The following is a 22,587-nucleotide window of genomic DNA, read 5'->3' as shown; positions in this document are numbered from 1 at the left end:
AAAACCAAAAACCAAAAACCAAGAATGTATCCAAAAATGTGGAGCAATAAGAAATCTCATAGTTTTCCTGGGAGTATAAATTGTTTAATAATATGGTATTCTCTATTAATCTGTATGGCCTATATGCCAGAAATTCTACGCTGAGGTATATATCCTAGAGAAATGCTCATGTGCAACAGAGGCATGCTCATGAATAGCTGCACTGTTCATAATGGGCAAAAACTGGAAACAACCCAACTATCCATCAATAGCAGATTATGCATAAACTGTGGTGCCTGCATTTGATGGATTATGAATAATCTTAGATACACATAACACAGGTAAATTTCTGAAATAAGATAGTGTCGTGCAGAAGAACCCAGACATGAAAGAATACATGTTGTAAGATTATTTAGTTAAAAACATGCAGAATTAAATTGTACTGGTTAGAGAGGAATAATTAGGTGGCAAAGTTACAAAAGAAAATGGAGAGAGAGACACTATTATAAAAGTCAGATTAATGGCCACATTGCAGGGTGGGAATAGACGGTTCTGATCATAAGGTGGGCACCAAGGGCACTTTTGTTGGCAACAGTAATGTTCTGTTTCTTGATCTGGGAAGAAGTTACATTTAAATAACTCATAATAGTCTACATTTGTTTTATATATTTTGAGTGTGTTATACTTCACAATTTTTAAAAAGATTAAAAGAAAGAAGGAGAAAAACACTGGACATGAGTGTTCTAAAACATTCTTCTAAACCATTCTTCTAAAACATCAATTAAAATAAAGCTGAACTAAAAGGAAAAGCATATTTAAAAAACTGGCAGAAGACACAGGCTCTGACACAGTATTTCAGCTTAAGAACAACAACAGTAGACTCCCTTGTTCGTTTGGCAAGTTTTATTCTCCTGAACTAATAATGTTCAAAATGAAAATGAAAAAGTCACATCAGTTTAAAATATTTGTGTAACTGGGCTCCTGGGGGGCTCAGTCAGTTAAGCATCTGCCTTTGGCACGGGTCATGAGGTCCTGGGATTAAGACCCATATTGGGCTCCCTGCTCAGCAGGGAGTCTGCTTTTCCCTTTCCCTCTGCTGTGCTCTTTCTCTGTCAAGTAAAAAACTAAAATCTTTAAAATAAGATAAAATATTTATGTAACTGACATGTTTTACTCAATAATTCTAAGACTGGAGAAAATGTATCTCAAGGTTTTGTCAATGTAATTTTATTGAAAACATTCATTTACTAATTAATCTATTATTAAATCACTCATTTTTATACTAGATAATTTATAATTATGTAATTCAAATAAATTATATTTTTTTGTGAATACATGATTTGGGGTGGGATGGGACAAGAAGTTTCCTTTCCCAAATCTGACTGGCTATTTTACAAGTGCTTTAGTTTACATACATACATACAGTTACATAACATAGTTTACATATACATAGTTTACACAGTTTACATATACATAGTTTACATACAAGTGCTTTAGTTTACCAATGTATCAGCTATTTAGACTTGCTTATAATTTATATGTGCCACCATTCTGGCAGTATGAAAAGTGAACCCCACTTTATCAAAAACTATATACACTTGGCTTATAGGCAGTTCTTAATGAATGGCAACTCCCAGCATGCCCTATTCACCTGTGAAGTTTCCATTTTTCCTGTGTTTCTTTGTGCTATGTATTCAGCAATCCTACAAACTTTAATTACTGATAATGATTTAAATGTTAATATTAACAGTAAAGTTGTTTTCTAGTCTGTCGGGGAAACTCGCTGGTACATCCCACACACAAACAAAAACAAGAATACCCACATACGACATAGCCAAACACCTTTTAGATTAAAATTTGGATTAGTTAAAGTCCAGATCTATGTCTTATTTTTATTCATTCACTTCTAACACTTTTTAAATGGCTACTATTTACTGCAGACTGGGTTTAAATACAGGGAATAATTCAAACCAGGTCCCTAATACACTGAGAGTTAAAGGTGCTAAACAGGAAACAGGTTAACTAGTATGAGTGCTACAAACATCTAGAGAGCTGCGGACATCTATTAGGCTGCCATAATAGCACCTGGAGGACCAAGAAAGGTGTTCCAGAAAAGGGATATTACAGTCTTCTGTTGGTTCTCTATTGTTGCATAACAAATTACCACAAACTTAGCAGCTCACAATTGCAGTCATTTATTAATGCATAGTTCTGCAGGGCAGAAGTCCAGGCATAGTGTGGCTGAGTCCTCTACTCAGGATCTCTCTCCTCTGCTCAGTGTTCTCACCAGAAGACCTAAGGAAGAATCTACCTTGAGGTTCATTTATTTATGGTATAGAAGATTATATAGGAGATGTACATGGGGTGGGGGGATCGCGAGATTCCTATGGGCCATCTTGGGAATTCTGACTACTGTCAAGGGCAACCTAAAGAAACTGAAGATGAGGCAAAGGGAGCTGGAGACAATGAGGGCAAAACTGATATCATGAGTCAGGAAAGAGCACGTAAGAGTAGGGGGGGAAAGTATGTATGACTGGACTTGTCTTCCTAGTCCCCAGCAAATTAATCAGGACTAATTTGCCAAGGAATGAACTTACCAAGTTACACCAAATTGAGCTAGCAAGTATTTACTAAGGGCTTATTTACTTAGAGCTGCAAGAAAAAAGCTAAGAAATTTCTTGTACTTGTACTAAACCACAAGGCAGAACTGAGGAGTGACAAACTACAGGAGACACATGGACAAAAAATGAACTGGACATTAAGAAAATGGGCTCTTATCCTGTATCTCTTCTAAATATAAATGACCAAATCAAACAAACTCCAAGGGCTTCAGTTTTGCCTCACCCTCAACAGAGATGATTTAATTACTTGATTTCTAAGACCCCTTTCTAGTACTAAGTATCCTACAAAATGGAAGGCATGGTTCTTGCCCTGAGGCAAATTCTATTTAGCAAGTTTAGAATGTAGTATATTAATTCATGTTGTAATCTAGACATTGCTCTATCAGCAGTAATATTAAAAAGAAAAATCAACAAAGAAACCTATTCTAAACAAGGAATTTACTCTCTTTTACAAATTTAATGGTGATCAGACACCCTTATGCTAAGGTTTACTTGCTTTTCACAATAAAAAAAATAAAACACCAAAACTACATATCTTTCAATATTTCTTTAAAGTAGGCTCCATGACCAAAGTGGAGCTTGACCTCAGGACTCTGAGATCAAGACATGCATGCTCTACTGACTGAGCCAGACAGACACCTCCAAATTATGTATCAATACCAACTCCTGTTAAAGTAAGAGGAGGTATTGCCATCTATGATGGGCAATTTAATTATCAAATATAATACTATTGTTCAGAAAACTAATGTCCAGAATGCCTATTTCAAAAATACTACTGGACTAAAACAGAAAACTTCATTTCAGAAAATATGTAAAGTATAAATCTGAAAACATCCAGCGGAATGTCAGTCAGTTGTTTAAATCAAAAAAATTATTTTTAATGGCTTTTACAGAGCTACGTATGTTTTAATAGGCATATTTGCCTGAGTTAAAGAGACAGAGCTGACAGTCTGGGGAGAAAGGGGTGAGAATTCTCAGAACAGAGTTAACAGAAAGAGAAGTTGGTACTGCTAGAAAATCCCACAGGTCTGTAGATTATCCGCTTGGGTACTCAGCTAAGTACAAAACAGCACATGTATATAAAAATACTACCTAGTCTAGCGAAAAGAAGCATCCAAAGTAATTAAAGCAATGTTTCTCAATTCTTTTCTCCTTATCACCATGACCCAGGAGGTTTTTTGAGACTTTTTCTTTTTCTTCCCTAACTGTCCCCATGAAATTTTACTACTACTGTGTACCTAACCTCTAAAGTTTGGCCCTTTGGAGGGCCATAAATCATTGTAACAATATGGTTGATCTTTCTCTCACACATACACACATACATACTCACAGCAAAAAAATAAATTTTGCCACGTTGGAGGTGATATTATCCCCAGTGAAAATGGATTTTGAAGGAATAGCGCTTGAGTTGCATATTGGGAAGTGTCCTGTTCCACAAGCTAGGGTGAAAAACTCAAATTTCCTGGAGCACTGGACAGAATACTCAAGAAAAACTCACTTCTATACAGCAGGTTTAGCATTTTTTGAAATTAAGTAACATTTATTAAATTTATAAAGTATAAATTTAACACCATATATAAAAGGCCATCCTCGGCAAAATTTCAAAATTTGCTGAGAGAAATTAAAAATGACCTAAATAGAAGGAGAGCTGTAACTTGTTCATGGTTCAGAAGACTCAGCACTGTTAAGATGTTTATTTTTGCCAAGCTGACCTACAAATCAACATAATCCAATTCTGCTCCTAGAAACTGACAAGCTGATTCTAAAATTTATATAAAAACACAAATGACAGGGGCGCCTGGGTGGCTCAGTGGGTTAAAGCCTCTGCCTTTCGGCTCGGGTCATGATCCCAGGGTCCTGGGATCGAGCCCCACATCGGGATCTCTGCTCAGCCAGGAGCCTGCTTCTTCCTCTCTCTTTCTCTGCCTGCTTCTCTGCCTACTTGTGGTGTCTGTCAAATAAATAAATAAATAAATAAATAATCTTTAAAAAAAAAAAAAAAAACCACAAATGACCTACCCAAAACAATTCTGAAAAAGGTTGTAGTTGGTGATCAAGACTTATAAAGCTATACCATCACAACAGTATGGTACTGGCCTTAACAACACACTTTTAATAAAGATATAAAGACAATTCAGTGAAAAAACACTCTTTTCAACAAATATTTTAATAACTGTATATATCCACATATTAAAAAAGTGAACTTTGGCATATATTGTGCATAATACAGATTTTTTTTTTGAAGATTTGTTTATTTGGGAGAGTAAAAGAGACAGCACATACAGACAGAAGGAAAAGCAAACTCCCCGCTGACCAGGAGGCCCAACACAGGTCTCGATCCCAGGACCCTGGGATCATGACTTGAGCTGAAGGCAGACACATAACTGAATGAGCCAACCAGGCATCCCTAAATAATATACAAACATTAACTCAAAACAGATTATAGATCTAAATGTGAAATTTAAAACAGAAAAACTACATGACACTGAAATAGATAGCTTTATAGATACAACACCAAAACCAAGATTCATAAAAGAATGAATAAACTGGGCTTCACAAAATTTAAAACTTCTGCTCTTCAAATAAACTCTTAAGAGAATGAAAACACAGCCACAGCATGAGTCTCTGTATCCAGAACATATAAAGAACTCTTAAAACTCAAGAGCAAGAAAACGATCCAATTAAGAAAAAAAAAAAAACTAGCAAAAACACTCGAAAAGACATTTCACCAATGAGAATACACAGATTGCCAAGAGGTACATGAAAAGATGTTTAATACCATTAGTCATCACTGCAGTGCAAATTAAAACTACAATGAGATACACTGTCGGATGGATACAGTGCATCCATTCTATTAGAATTTTTAAGATGAGAAAAGACTGATTGTACCAAACATTGGTAAGAATGTGGAAAAACAGATTTTCGTATCTTGCTGGTGGGAATGTATAATGATACAACAAATTTGGACACAGTTGGCAATTTCTTAAAAAGTTAAACTACCATATGGACTAACCTTATAACTAGATATTTACCCAAGAGAAAGGAAAGACTATGTTCATATAAAGACTTACACAGAAAGGTTCATACTAGCTTTATTTGTAATAGATGAAAAAGGGAAGCAACTCAAATGTCTATCAACAGCTCAGTGGATAAACTGTATTCATAGATACAATGGAACACTAAGCAGAAAAGATACTACTACACAGAAAAGAATAAACTGTTAATATGTGCCACAGCATGGATGAAATTCAAAATAATTATGCTGAATGGAAAAAAAAGCTAGACAAAAGGAGGATATATTGTATCATTTCATTTATATAAACTTCTAGAAAACATAAAATTAGCCTAGAGTGACCAAACAGATCAGAGGTTAGGGGCAAAAGGCATCTTTTGGTAGTGATGGAAATGTGAACTACCTGGATTAAGGTGATGGTTTTATAGGTATATGCACATGTCAAAACTTATGAAATAGTACAATTTAAATATATGCAATTTATTGTACGTCAATTATACCTCACTAAAACTTAAAAAAAAAAAAAAAAAGCTGAGGTAGTAGCTAAGACCCAACAGATCAATTAGCAAATTCAGTTCTGTCTAAAATTTAGGACAGAATTTATGACATTTTGCTATACTATGTTAATATAATTATATTACTATATTCATATGTAGTAAGTATAAAAAAATCATCAGCATTATTGCTGAGTTTACAAGTAAAGATACTTTACTAAAAATATCATCGTTTACCCAATACCTATTTATATATACATGTCCAGTAAAATTACTCCAAAGAACTTAGACTACATTTAGTCTATTTGGAAAGATGATAATTTGTTTAATAATTCAAAATAAATACAAATATTCTAAAATTTTTGCATGTCGACTGAAGCAGAATTTTTGTTTTCTTGGATCCCAATTTTTTTCCAATTAGCAAAATTGAAAATGATCCAAATGCTCTCTAAAAGGGGGACTGCTAAAATAAATTACATTATAAACAATGCAAAACTATGTGGCTACCAAGACAAATGAGGAAGCTCTTATTACTAACAAGGACTACTGATATACCACATTCCCAATATATACTCTCCAAATATACTGGGGATGAAAAATAAAAGATGCAGAATGTGTATATGCTAAATAAAAAGCAATACATGACTGGGATATAAAACTAAGCCACCATCAGTTTCTAGCTGCAAAAGCTGCTGGTTTCATTTAGACAATGCCTTCTTTGTTTCAGTACCACCCAAAAGCCTTTTAGTCGCCATGACATTTAGTATTACAAACACTCATTTATAGATCTTTGGGGAAAACTGAACACTGGTCATGAAAACTTAAAAATCTGAGGCTGGAATCTAGAGGCACTGGCAAGAATAGAGGAGAGGTACACTTCTAGGCATGGAGAAACTATTGGAAAATTCTCTCCTGGGTGTTAATGGAGTTGGTTCTTCTCTCCTCTTCACTCCCTCCTTTTAACTCCATGTCCCGTGGAAGTCAGCTGGAAGTTGGGTGGGCATACCTGAGATGGGGCTGAGAGTTATGGGTTCCAATACTAGCAACTGTGAGTAGCTACAGAAGACCATGTACATGTGTACAGTGTGTACATGTATACAGCTTTAGAACAGAGAATATGTATGACCTCAAATCCTTGAGTAAAGACGTTAGGTGCTTAGGAACATCAACAGCTTAGTCTACTGGCAGCCACCAGAAGTGACATATGATCACAAGAAAGACTGGCTGAAGATTAAAGCACTTCTTGCTCATTTCTAGAAAAGACTAGAGAACATGGTGAAGGGTGGGGGTGTGTGGAATTCCAGGCAATCTGTGTAAACGGAGAGTTCACTACTTTGTGTTAACTGCCAACAATATTATTACAATAATAATGAAAACTAACGATCTGCTTCTGCGATATGTGTGTATGTATGTGTACTTGCTAAGCACTTCATCTGACAAAGTAAAATCAACATCATTTCAATGATCCCAAAAGGTATTTCTGAAAGCTTAAAAGATGTTAATAATTTGAAAGGCTATTTTGACAAATCAATCCCCAAATATTTTGAATGACAAAGCTAAATTCAGGAGTGAGTAAAATATACAAGACAACATTTTCAAAAATATTAAGTTATATGATAGATATAGGCGAGATCTACTTATTGACTAGCTTTTAGATCAACTCCTTTGTGTTTAAAAAGGGTCACTTACCATCTAAGCCTTCCTCTGATTTAAACACTAAAAACAGCACTGGCTAGATTATGATTACTCCTAGTTTGATATTATTTTGAATAACGCTTTTGTCTAATAAAAATTTGGCACCAGGGAGTCTTATGTATTCATTGATTCACAATGCTGACATTTAATAGCCCTTGGTATCATGAAAATTAGGATCAGGCTTATATTATGGTTAAAAGGTAGGAATCCATAGAACATGGCCATAACTTCTAGGGGGAAAAAAATCTACTTTTGAACCATTACAGCTTTATGGCACTATTCAACAAAAGAAAATATTTCTCTTTCTCCAATTTACTTTATTTCCCCAGTCACTATCAAGTCTGACACACATTCAAATTCCTGTTCTGCTATACTTACTGATCCTGGAGATCCTGATCCTGGAGATGTTCAACTTTTCTGAGTTTTAGTTTTGTTAACTACTGGTGGAATGGAAATGTTACCTACCAACTTTATGAGATTGTCGTATGAACTGAATCACGTAAGATAAGAACGCTTAGGCATATCACTATCTCTGAAATAAAATTCTGTAATTAACACCGATTTTTACCACTCTGGATAGAAGAAAATTTCTATGTGTAGAAAATAATTTTCTTTCAAAGTCAGACCTTTCCTCTGAAATGTTATTAGTATTTCAGACTAAATCATTTAGACTCCACAACATGGCATTAAATCCTAGTAAATCCTAGGGCAATGATATATATAATAATTATTATTATTTAATTTAATAATAAATAATATAATAATAAATAAATATAATTATTACTTTGACTTTATTTATTTATAAAGACTTTTATTTATTAATTTGAAAGAGAGAGAGAGATCATGAGAAGGGGGAGGGAAAGAAGTAGACTGCCCTGCTGAATAGGGAGCCTGATGTGGGGCTTGATCCCAGGACCCTGGAATCATGACCTGAACTAAAGGCAGTTAACCAACTGAACCACTCAGGTACCCTTGACTATGTATACTTAGAAATATGAAACCTTCTGGGCAAAAGCAGATCATTCAAGGTCATTCAGAATTTTTAGAGCACCTTAAATTTGGAGTGGGAAAAAAAGCAATGAAGTCCATTATTATAACCCCACACATTTACAAAAGAAAAGTGAGTCACAAAGAACTTAAATGGATTTGGTCAACTGGTGTATACAGGTAATAAGTTAAGAAAATATGAGTACTTAGGTCTAATAACTTATATTCCAATTGTTCTTTTACACTATGTAATACTACTCTGCCTTTATAAATTTTGACTGTTTTGCCTTTTTAATTAACAGTGCTTCTTCCATGTCCAAGTGACTTTAATTTTTTGAAAAGTTTGCTATTTCAACTGCTTCTAGGCAATCAAAAATCTTCTATCAGGTTACCTATCCAAACAACTACTTTATGCCTTCCTATGAAAATGCTGATTTTCTGCATATATGTAATGGCCAAAAATGGCCAGACAACCATTGATGGTAAGCCTCAATTCCTGCCCCAGGAAATAAAGCAGGTAATAAACAATGATTGATCTAAGCAGGAAGTTAACCACATTCTACCTTTGTTGGTAGATCAAGGTTTAGAGTAAGCTAGTAACCAAAGGAACCTGAGGAGGGAGTTTTGAGGGGATTTTGGAAAAGATGATTTTGCTTGATTAAAAAAGGAAACAAAGAAAAAAGGAAACTTACAGTAAAGGTCCCCTTTCCACTTTCTTTGGTTGTTTTTCGTAAGCATATAATGCAGCAGTCTTATCTACTATGAGGAGAAAGCTAAAAGTCTCATAGAAAAGCTCATCCAGAGCTCTGAAATTACTGTCTTAACCAACCCCCAAATCACCTTGCTCTAGATTAAATTATATGAGCAATAAACCTGTATTTAGTTAGGCATTCAATTATTTGTGGTCCAACTTTAGTATTTCTAGCGAAATCATCTTACCTATAGCTTCTACAACAAGTCTTCTTTCTCAGACCAAATAATATAAATGCATTTTAAATTAAGAGTTTTGTTAAAAATCAATTAGGTGCATTAGTAAAAAAAAAGATGTTATTTGGTGGTCCACAGTATCCAAAACTTCAGGACATGACTGAAGAAACTAAAATAATATATCTAAAATAATACAATGTTTATTCAGCATAGAAAGAAATCTGAATTTGCATATCCACTCTAAAAATTTATAAAAATAACTTCAAAACCTATAAGTTTCAAAAAGATATTATTCTCAGTTACTTAAATTAACTTTTGAAAAACACTACTGTCATATTGACATGAAGCTTAAATATTTTTATTACCTATCAAGAGTTATTTTATATGACAAAACACTGTTTTACCAAATATATACATTGCCTCTTAAAAGAAAAAATTTACTATCTTGAATTAGAAAAATGGCCACAGATTTAACAAATTGTAAAATATATGACAATACTCTCAACTACTAAGTCACATGAGAAAAGACCAAAAAGTAGTCATAAAAAAAAAAAAAAAACCCTTGTCAAAAACCCATGAATCACTGAAGACCACTGAAGAGTCACCCACCCTCAAGAAGGACCAGCTGAGTTGAAATACTAAGTTTCAGAGTAAGGGCCCAAGCGAGGAGATGTTAAGAAATGATGGTTAAAAGTAAGTTAAGGGAGGAACCTATAAGTAGAGGATAAAAATCACAAATGTTTGGGGGTCACATGCTAGTGACACATGCTAGTGACACATAAACAACAGTTCCCAAGGATATCACACCAAAATAAACTGATGCTCAAGATGATTGAGTCATTTTTTTTTAATTTAAAATAATTTGATAGTACAGCAAAAGACAGTGCTGGCTATAATGAGACTTTGTAGTGATGGAGACATTAATCATGGTAAAGAGCAATATAGAACAAACTTCCTCACCAAGATAAGATTTGTTAGCACTATTAACACTATTAAGAAAACAAGCAAACAAAGAAACCCAAGACTAGAGTTAAACAGAACAGAAAGCCATTTTCTTCCTTTTCATAGGTCTATACCACTAAAATTATTTTCTGTCCTAAGAAAAATAGATTTCTTTAGGACACCCCAATTATGTAAAGTAACCAGGCACTCCATTTAAAATATGTACATCATGAATTAGGTGCATGTATCCAATAAATATCAACTTGAAGTCAATTCACTTAGAAAAGTTAAAAAAAATATATAGCATTTCTTTGATCACTTCCTAATGTAATAATGAACCATTTTAACTGAAGATCAAATTTATTTGGATAATCCAACTTTAAAAAGATAAATACTTTTTCTATCTACTTAATATTACCACAGTAGAACTGTGAAGAACTGTGAAAGAGTGTGAAGGAAAAGATGAGATGAACTTGCAGGCTTTCGTAGAATTAACAATCATTTCAGGTCATCTGTTTTGGTGTTCCTATAGCAACTTTCTGACTCATGACCCCCTCACCCCAATAATTCAGAGGACTGACTTACGTATGAAAAATGTATTGTCAATGTGTTTCCAGTGTCAATAACACATATTAATAAATCTGATCTTATTACAGTAAATTACATTATTTTTAGCTTCAATTTAGTAAATTAAAGAAACTATTGGCAACTAGACAAACAGAGGAAATTATACATATACCCAATGTGTCTCATGTCAGTCCCGCACATTAAATGCACTGTACCTTTCAGTTTGGAGACTTTAAATACGTCTTTCTTTATTGAAAGACTCAAACAGATGAGTCTGTATATAATGCTTACAATGCTTATTTACAGAAAACAAATTTGATCTCATAGTTAAATTAGATATATTATAAACTTAATAGAAATGTCTTTTATTTAAAGTCCACAAAAAAGAAGCCTCATCTAAAATGCATACAAGTATTTAACAGTGAAGTCTCATGTTTACAACTTGTTTCAAATGGGATTTGGAAAAAGAAAAAGAAAAACCACATGAGTGTGTATATACAGTATGCGTAAATATAAGAGGGAAAGCAAATGTGGCAAAATGTTATCAATGCTGAATCTACAGGGAAGGTATATGGATATTCAGGGTATTTTTTCAGCTTTTCTGTGGAAAAATTTCCAAGTAAAAAGCTGGCAAATAAAGAACCCTCACTGGCTCCTAGTTCTCATGTGTTACATTCTTTATCCTGAATATATGTCTAGCCCCTTTCTTTTGAGGCAATTACGTTAAGATCCTTCTGCCTTCATTTAAAACAACTGTTACAGAACTGTGTTATGTCTTTTTAATGGAATCACAACTCTAAGAAACAGTTTTTATACATAGGTTTAAAGGCCAGTGTCAGTGTATTGTTTTACCTGAAAGTTAACATCTTCTTTCTTAAATATTAGTGCCCGAACTTCATCAGGATCTCCATTAAATATAGCTTGCACCAGTGATGGCTAAAATACAAGAAAGCAATAAAAATATTAATCACACTGTATGGGTGATTCTAAAGGTATTTACACATAACTTTTAAACCTAAAATTTTTCTTCTCTTTAGGAACAATAATCAATTTGGTTTCTGACATTAACCAAAACTTTCATGAAGTCAAATCATATGAAAATACAGGATTCCCCCCTGAATTAAAAAGCCTAATTTTTAAAAATGAATTCAGTATGACCAAAATTAGGTAGATAATAAGCCCAATCAAACTTTATTTTTTGTGAGAAGTCTTTTGTTTATATATGTGTGTATACATATGGTAAAAACAAAGTCTCTTCCAAATACAAGTGTGACATCTCAACATCTACTTCTGGAACATAAGTTGTCAAACAAGCTATTCCTAGGCCACACTGAGGCCCATGAAGGTAGGCCTCTTTGGAAAGTTCCATTTGGGGCATTAAGTAACTTGCATGGCTTAGCATTACATGTTATACAGATAAAAATCCAAGAAAGAAAATCTAGGAGTTGATTAAAATCACAACAATCCAAAGACCAAAAAATATCATCTACCTAAAAAATACGAAGAGGCAAACACGTGTGTATCTAAATATAACAATTTCTTAACAACGGTTTCTCTCCCATAAGGTATCATATTATACGAGTCAAAAAGAAACCAACTGACAACATTAAAAGTAAGGTTAAGGATGAAGTCTGATTCTTTTTCATATAAAAGTGCTAAATGTAAATACATAAAATTCATTACAGAAAAGGCTGTGCCTCGGTACTGCTAGCAGGAGCTTTCCTAAAACATACAGTTCCTCATTCTTGTTACAACAGTTTTTGAAACCACAAAATGAAAACAGAAACGTGGTTGCCAGAACAAGCCCCAAGTTTTCTTAAAAAAAAAAAAAAGTCTTTTCAAGAGAGTAAGAGATAGTAAAGTCTGAAATGTTATCTAAACATCTGAACAAGTAAAAATCAGAAATGTGTGCATTTTATACCCAAGTAATATGTATATTTACATACTTATATTGCTTTATTTGGGTTTTTAATGAAACTAGCGGAAACCAACTTGTTTATTCTTAAAAGATAAAATTTATCCTACTAATTCAGTAGAAGACAGTAAACATAAATTCTCATATCTTACCAATACACTTCCGGAAGGTGGTGAATGTAGGGATTTATTTTCCTGTGGCAACTTAGAAATGAATGCAGGAGATTCATCTTCTACCTCCTCCAAAACAACAATACACACTCGACTCATTCGCTCTTTTAAAATACTAAATCCCAAGCTATGTGATAAAAGTCACAGTTGGAAGAGCACAAGTAGTTTTTCCTCCTCTTCTGTACAACACTTAGGATCATTCTCTGAATAGCGCAGCTGGTTTTTTAAAGTTAATAAGTACTATCAGAAAAACTGAGGTTTAAAAGTATGACTACATAACATAACTTCCTAAAAACAACAAAACTCTATTATTTTCTGCTGGGTTACTGTAATACTTAAAAGAAATTTCACATCAACATGTCAATAACGAAAACGAAGTCCAGTACAAGCTCATTTAAAAATATTTTTCCCCTACCAAAATAGTCATAATGCTCTCTGTCTCACAGAAATTTACTTGCTTAAAAAGATCATTGTTTGGGGTGACAACACCACACAATACAAAATGAAATGAGAAACAATTACTGTGACAGAGATGATTACAGTTATACCCACTCTTGTCTGCAAGGTCATATAGTTACAAGTAGCTGATTTGCTTGTAATTGGGAAAAAAAAATCCCACTATTCTGTTTCCACTTCTAACTTATCTTCATTTCTTCAGCTTCTAGTTATTGCAGATGCTATCCAGAAAAAAAAAATCTACAGCTCAGCACAAATTCTTAAAATGAAGCTCAGAGGTTGACAATTTTTTCTGTGTTTGGGAAAGAAAAAACAACAACACTCTGCATTAATAGCGAAGCTGCAGTACATTTACATGCGATGAGTCAGACTACAAGAGACAATAGGGCTCTTGGTACTAGAAAACAGCTTGATTAATCCAGATATCCCATATAATAGAAGAAACACAGATAGCTTTATTCCCATCGATAGCAAAAGCAAGGCAGAGCGTTCATTCTTTCTCCATCAGGCAGTTGTCTGTGGCTGTTCCAGCAAAAGGGCACAGCACCAGGCAGAAATAGTGTTAGCAGAAGATCCTAATGGAACAGGCAGGCTGTGAAGGAATTAGAAGGCATCTGAGCTCAAATTACTGCTTCAGGCTTTTCATTTAAAAAAAAAAAGAAGAAGAAGAAGAAGAGAGAGAGAGAGAGAGAGAAAAGCCCAGTAGTTTATCATTCCAGTGTTTCCTTTGATCTCCACATGAATACAGCTTCCATTAAATAGTCTTCATTCACAGGAAAAAACAGCAGACTGTGCATCTTCTTTGAGCCAACTATTTTATTCAGTCATCTGCTCTGTGCCAATATAGTTTCCTTCCACTATAAAAACCGCTACAGTTATCCTTTTCAGTACATTTCAGATGCTTTCCGTTCCTTAGATGATCTTGCAAGACGCCACTGATACCTCCAATGAGTAGGTCCTTAAAAAATATCTACGGAACCTCAGGATCGGCCCCACAGAAGCATTCCAACTGAGCAACAGTCTGAATAGCAAAGACTGCAGAACCGCAGGATGAAATGCCTAGTAATGCTCACATGTTACACTTACCAGAGATCTGAGCTACTGCTCGGGATGTAACTTCCTCTAGCAGGAGAAAAAAAAAAAAGTGCATTTGGACAGCCTTCACAATTAGAAGGTTCATGCCAGTTCTGTGACTAATCCAGATCAAACTGAAAAATTCTATAACTGAAAAATGAGTGCGCTTTTAACATTTTCCACTAAAAGCCACAAGGAAATCTGGTGTACTGCCTCTGCTGACTAACACTGGTTTTAGCAAGTAAACAATTCCAAACAGCTTAACTGCTTTCGTATGTTACAATACAGCAAGATGTTTAACCCTATAATGACAGCTGCAATAAGAATGTCTGCAGTGAGCCAATAAAAGGGAGATGAAGGAGTATTTAAGAGACTATAAAAACACAAATCTAAGATTTTATTCTTATTTTTTAACAAGATCATTTTTTAATAAAGCAGATGTATTTATTTTCAAAAATGCAAAGAAGTTCAAACAAAGAAATTTAAGATTTACTAACAATTTCTAGGTTGTTAAATTTAATCTATCAGGTCATATATTTAAAGGGAAAAAAATAAATATTTCAAAATGCAAAAATCCTAGCTCAAAACTTCTATGGATCATTTTCATTGAAGAAATTAAATAATTCTACCTTCCCATCTGGAAATGGAATAAGCTTAAAATCTGTTAAAATAGCTGCATAAAACTATTGTTTAAAGTCCTTAGCATTAAATTTCTATGTCAAAAAAGCACAGGGTAACATAAAGAAAGCAAAGATTCTCCTTCCTCTATAAAATTAATTTCCCTAAAGCTACAAATCAGGTGTCAAAAACAACCAATTTATAGTTGTGTTTCCCCTTCTTTCCCTATTTACTAAACAAGTCTGATATTTCCCAACAAAAAATTACATAAACATACCATGGTTTCCCTTCAAGCTTTGTTCTTTCTCCTATCAACTAGCACTTTTATTCATAAATGAAATATTTTTGAACATTTATGACAAGCTGTTGTACACTCTCATTTAATAAAATAACCTTATGGTTACATGTAATTAAGAAAGAATTAAGTATTTTATCCAAAGGCATATAAATTAGTAAAGTTGTGCCTAATTCCAAACTTATTGCTCTTTTAAATCTATTCTGCTTCCAGTGAGTGTACATACTTGTACATGTACCGCCCCAACTTTCCACTCTCAAGATCTTTGCAACCTGTAATACTAAATACTAGACTGTAAAAGTAATCTTAAAGGACCAGTAACCTATAATGGCTGTGAGAAGTTCAGGTAACAAAGGAATATACTATTTATGACAATAATATTCCTAAATGAGTTATTTTAAAATGGGTTATTTCAGGACTAGTGTTATCATACGTGTGTAAGCAAATTTACCTACCGAAACATTAAAAAAAAAAAAAAAAAACCCAGCATGAAATAGATAAGAATGCCAGAATTGAAGAACAAAAACCATTAAATGTCAATCTATGAAAAAACCTATAATCCTAATATAACTGTATCAAGATACTAAAATATGCTAACAATTCACAGAGCTGTATTTTAAAACCAAATTAAATATGTGAAAATATTTTGACATACAAAATGATGTTAACCATCTCCACATGGCTAAATCAAAAATATCATCTTGATATGTGAAACATGTGAAAATAAAACCACTATGGTAATAGTATCCTCTATTCTATCTTCAGCATTGTTGGGGTTTTTTCCCCCATCCCAAACAGAATCTCTTTTTATATAGGCAATTTTAACTTGTTTCAAAGTATCTAGTATATAAATTCACCTACTTAAACAGGTACATCCTGTCTCTTGTTCTACATCAACTTCCACACATAGGTTTTTCCTGGCCAGAGCACAAGCTCCTTGAAGGCAGGGACTACATTTTTATATACACCATGCACACATAAACATTTCCCTTCCACTTTCTTCCACTTACAAACAATTTCATTGAAAAGAATTCCAGTATGTCACAAGACTCTGGAACTGAGTGGCAAAAGTATAAAACACAACAGGGAATTCTTATGTATACATGAATACATATATATTAAGAGTATACACAGGGGTGCCTGGGAGGTGTAGTCACTTAGCTTCTGACTCTTGGTTTCAGCTCAGATAATTATCTCAGGGTCCTGAGATCAAGTCTCACAACAGCTCACACTCGGCCTGGAGTTTGCTTGAGAGTCTCTCTCCCTCTTCCTCTGCCCCTCTTGCTCATGTTCTCTCTTTCTAAAATAAATAAATTTTTTTAAAAAAGAGTATATATATTATGCACACACATACACACACACTTTAATCAGAAAACACATGAGGCACTAAAGTGCAGTAAAGTGAGTTTTGTACTTTTAGTAGGTAAGCAACTTAACATGCAGAAGTTGACATGGTCAATATGAAACATGGTCAATATGAAACAATGATAGAGGATGACAGCTAAAATTAAGGCCTCAGGAGTCAGCCTACCCTGGAATTCAAATTCTGATTCCATTATTGATTAGCTGGGTCCTTAGGCAAGGCAAATTCCTGGAGCCTAAATTGTTTCACAGTTATAAGAATAATAATCTCCAGAGATTTTTATCCAGAAGTAATACAGTAATAGCACTGTGACTGATTGAGAACATAGGCTTTGTAGTCACACTGACTTGTGTTCTAATCTGCCTTCCCACTAACCTAACTATAACCTTGAACAAGTTACTTAACCTCTCTGTGTCTCATTTCAACATTTATTAAAGGACATTTACAAAATCTAGTTTGAAATAAAATGAAGATAGTCTTATGATGATGGATATTTAGGATAACAGAATGATATCCCCTGTGAGGGCAGCGGTAAATGGAGGACTACTGATGATTTCTCCCCCCCAGTGGTGAGGTAATTCAGACTGGTGTCGGAGACTGCAATTCAGTTGCTAACTACAGTACCCCTCCCCAACCCCACCCCCAGTTTTCAGGCCTCTTAATGGACTGCTAAAAATTTGTCATAACACTCCAATAACCAAATTAAGCATCACTGAAGTTACCAAGGGGAGGAAGCAGTAAACTTAGGCAAGAAGTAGGACTAGGGGTTTTACCATACTTCTGCATTCACTATATTTTACAGTCTAAGGGAAGAGAAAGGGTAAAGATTACTGGCCCAAGATAGCCTATATAACCAAGAACAGATGAAAAAAAAAAGATAAATACTTCATTATTTTTTATTATTTAAGCTAACAATACCATATAGCACTGTTTTATACCTTCTCCTGAATAAGAACAGGCCCCTAATTTATATCTTAAAGGCCCCTAAGAACTTATATCTTAAAGGAAAAGGAGATGGTCAATAACTACTTAAGAAATTAAGAATGTACAAAGTATATATGATGAAAAATTATTGATAAAGATTGGGCAAACTTACGTTCAGAACAATTTTTTTTTCCAGTTGAACAATGGCAAAGGGATGTGATTTTTTTTTTCTTGAGGCACTTACTTTTTAGGACAAATTAGACTTAATTTTTAATAAGCCAACAAATTTAAACTCTGACAACTTCATAATCCTTCCATTCTCCGTGCTAAAACATATCCCAACAACAGCTTACTCTTATTCTTCACAGAATCATGTAACAGTAAAGCTGGTCTAGACCTTTAATGATAAGATATTAAATGTCCTGAAAGATTTTTTTTTTTTAGGTTCCTAATTTTGTTACACCAGAATTTCTTTTCCTGACACAAATCATTTTTTCTTTTTTACAGATTCAATCCAAAGCTCATCTTATCTGTGCTCCTCCATATTGATCTGTGACCTTCATACTGATTATCACAGAAAAGGAATTTTACTCAGGCTGTATAAAGTGGCTACTCTCTGAGTATTAAAAAATGAAAAGCTTGTGGTGAAAGATGGTAAGGAAGTGGGTTTAAATAATGTTTTGAAACATTTCTCATAGTTCAAGAATCCTGAACAATCTTCTTGAGCTAGGTTTCATCTGCCCATATATTTTAGAAAAAGTCCTATGAACAGATTTAAAAGAAAATAGGGTGGAAGAATAGAGAAGGAAAAAATTTTTTAAATAGCTATTCTTTAAGGTTATTGGTCAGGTTTCCCTGTTCTTAGTACATACAGCCACCGAAAAATGACATTACGTATTTTTAAAATGTTGAATTCAAAATCCTTATAACACATGCAAATTAATTCTCTGAACATAATGTATTTACAAACTAGGCTATTTTTAAAAATGTTTACCCACCCATACTTCCAAAATGGCTGACAACCACGGTTATCCAATGATCTCAAGCAGTCTGATCCCACTGGTATGTTATAATGGTAATAACAAATTGTTCACCCTTTATAACAATATAACTAATATACATTATTAATGTATATTGTTAACATATATTAATATTACCTATTATTACTCTGAAGTGTTCTTTACAAAGACCTATCCATATTCTGCATCCATTCTTCCCACCTTCCATTCAACTAGAACATTTAATTTTTAGGTAAGTTCAGAGCCTCAAAGAACAAAGTCTCTGCTTCTCAGGCTCCCTTGTAACGGGAAGCCACAAGACAAAGTTCTGACCAGCATTTTTAAGTAGAGGTGTTAGTGGTTTCCTATTCCTACAAGGACAAATGGTATATCCACCCTGCTTCCTAGAACATGGATGACTCGCCACCATCCTAATGCAAACGAGGACCAGAATCTAGGGTGGTAGAAGAGTATGCTAGAGGGGATCTGGGTCCCTTCAGGACTCTGTGGGACAGAACTGCCATAAAACCCCTAAACTGCCCACTTCCCAACACTTGTATTACAGAGAAACAAATTCTACCTTAAGTCAATCTGCTTTTGAGTCTCTTAACTTTTACTCAGACTTCAAGCTAACACTAAATGATAACCTTACTCCTCCTTCAGGCATCAATCAGTGATCCATCCACATTTTAGTACAGTATACTTAAATTTTCAAGAAATAAAATGGATTATAAACATTAACTGTAACAAACTACAATAGAAACAATAAGCAGAAAACAGCTTAAGGAACAACTCTGCTATATTACTGGGTAAGCAAAGAAAAGTAAGTGGAGGGAGAAGGAAACAAATATTTATTACAAATATTCTCACCGTGGGGTGCGACTCTTGATTTTGGCTCAGGGCTGTGGGATTGGGACCTGTGTCGGCTCCATGCCCTTGCCTGCTGCTCTCTCTCGATAAATAAAATCTTATAAAAATATATTCTCACTGAATCCTCCTCATCACTTTTTATGGGTACTACTACCCAAATTGTATATGAGATGTGGAGGCTCAATAACATCTAGTCAGTCAATGACTCATCTGTTCATCTACACTTATTCATCATCGACTATGTCCCAAGCTCTGTTATGCTAAGGAAACAAAATTATGAATAAACAGTTAATCCTTATTCTAAAAGAGCTTACACAGTAATAAATATTACAAAATTGCAAACTGTAATATACTGTAGAAGAAAAAAATTTCTTGGGGAGAAAAACCCAGAAGAAGGTCCATGTGGCTGCAGCAAACAACCATGAGGAACAGTAACAGATGTAGTGGGGAGAAATAACTCAAAAGACTATAAAGGGCTTTGTAAGCCAAATTATAAAGTTGGTATTTTCTAAGTGACTCAAAAGTCGCTAGAAACTTTTAAGCAAGACAATCATCATAATGTGCTTTACAAAGATTATGGGGCTTCAGTGTAGTGAACAGAAGCCAAAGGACTAGTTAGGAGACTGTTGCAATAATCCCAAAATTAAGAAATTTGAACTAGGATGTTAGATATATAAATGCAGAGACTGAGATATATTTTAGGAAAGCAATTTACAGGATATGCTATTAGATGGGCCGTAGGGAAGAAGATGGTAATCACAAGCAACTCCCAGCTTTTTTACATAAGCAACTAGTGCTTACAAGAGCTTAAGAAATCTAGGCTTTCTTCAGTTTCCAAATAAACTAAAATGAGGTAATATGAGTTGCTGTATCATACCCAAGGACCCTTCAGGCTCTACGTCCTTTCTAAATCTTAAACCTGTATCTAAATAAAAAATCTGTATCCTGACATCTAATCTCATGATTTGAAAATGAAGTGTTAAGAATCCTAAACTTGTCTAATTCTAAGATGACTATTAAAAAATTCCTACAGGATGGTGAGATTTGGTTCCATCCCACTCAAAATTCACTACACTGAAATAATCTAAAAACCTTTTGGCAAGAATACCTGATTTTTAAAACATTTAAAATTTTACCAGCAACTGATTCAACAAATATTTCATATTAATATTTCCACTCTACTATTTACACATCAAGAGATTATGAAATGTCATATATCATCTCCACCTTCAAAGACCTTATGCAACCCAATGATTTCTTGGATATTACACCAAAAACAGAGGCAACAAAGGCAAACAGAAACACATGGGACTACATCAAACAAAAAAGCTTCTGCACAGGAAAGGAGAGTATCAACAAAATGAAAAGACAACCAGTGGAATGGGAAAAAATGTCTGTAATCTATATATATCCAATAACAGATTAATACCCAAAATCTATAAGGAACTCATATGACTCAATAAAAACAAACAAACAAAAACCCAATCAACCAATGACACAAATACCCAAACAAATAAATAACCTTATTTTTAAAAATAGGCAAAGGACCTAAATAAATATTTTTCTAGAAAAGACATACAATTGGCCACAGGTACATGAAAAGGTGTTCTACTCACTAATCATTAGGAAAATGCAAAGGAAAATCACAATGAGTCTTCACCTCACACCTGATAGGACGACTGGGATCAAAAAGACAAGAGAAAACATGTTGGCCAAGATGTTGAGAAAAGAGAATGCTTATACACTCCTTGTTGAACGTAAACTAGTAGAGCCACCATGGAAAAATGTATGAAGGTTCCTTAAGAAGTTAAATATCTGGGTATATATCCAAAGAAAATGAAATCAGTATCTTAAAGAGCCGTCTATACCCCCAAGTTCATTGTGACATTAACTAAGAAACAGAAACAACCTGTTTGTCAACAGATGAATGGATCAAAAAAAATATGCTATGTGTATATACAATGGAGTATTATTCAGTCATAAAAATGAAGGATCCTACCATTGCCAACAACATGGATGAACCTGGAGGATATTTATTTTAATAAAATAAGCATAAATAAACCAGACACAAAAAGACAAATAGTGTATTATTCCAGTTATATGTGGAATCTAAAAAATTGAACTCAAAGAAACAGAGTAGAATGGGGATTGCCAAGGGCATGGGGGTAAGGGGAATGAGAAGACTTAGTCAGAGGGTACAAACTTTCAGTTTAAAGAACAGTAGCTTTGGGGGAGCTATACACACACAGGATGGCTATAGTTAAGAGTACTGAGCTATGTACTTTAAATCTGCTGAGAGTAGACATTATGTTCTTACCGCCAAAAAAAAAGGTAACTATGAGAGGTGACAGATGTGCTAATTAACACACTTTTAGCTTGATAGCAGTAATCATTTCACAATGGCTATGTACTTCAAATCATCACATTGTACACCTTAAATAATACAATTTTTACTAGTCTATTATACCTCAGTAAAGCGGGGGGAAGAAGACCTTATGCAGCCTAAATGAGGCACACAAGAAAAACTATCCAATACAAGGTAAGAACAAAAAAGACAGTAAAAGGCAGTATATACGGAAGACCTAAATTAGAGGTACAAGACAAACCTCCTACTAATTAGAGGCAAGAGTACAGCATATAAATTTATTAATTCTAAGTGGTATATAAAGATATCTTGTA

At 34.1% G+C, this 22,587-nt stretch overlaps 1 protein-coding gene across 9 annotated transcripts in view; it reads right to left on the bottom strand.

Moving 5' to 3' along the window:
* The window catches only part of ANKRD28 (ankyrin repeat domain 28), a 205,623-nt gene that overhangs the window by 109,772 nt on the left and 73,264 nt on the right, over positions 1–22,587 (bottom strand). For 7 of the 9 annotated variants that reach the window (XM_059390886.1, XM_059390889.1, XM_059390893.1 and 4 more), the window contains one exon: positions 12,078–12,161. In XM_059390886.1, the coding sequence (XP_059246869.1) occupies positions 12,078–12,161 (84 nt within the window). Of the gene's footprint in view, positions 1–12,077; positions 12,162–13,292; positions 14,844–22,587 lie in introns of those variants that run through there. The other 2 variants (XM_059390885.1, XM_059390892.1) reach the window with 2 other exon arrangements.

Source organism: Mustela nigripes, chromosome 2 (assembly GCF_022355385.1).
Source record: "Mustela nigripes isolate SB6536 chromosome 2, MUSNIG.SB6536, whole genome shotgun sequence".
Classification (NCBI taxonomy): Eukaryota; Metazoa; Chordata; class Mammalia; order Carnivora; family Mustelidae; genus Mustela; species Mustela nigripes.
This window is presented reverse-complemented; position numbering and strand designations above follow the sequence as displayed.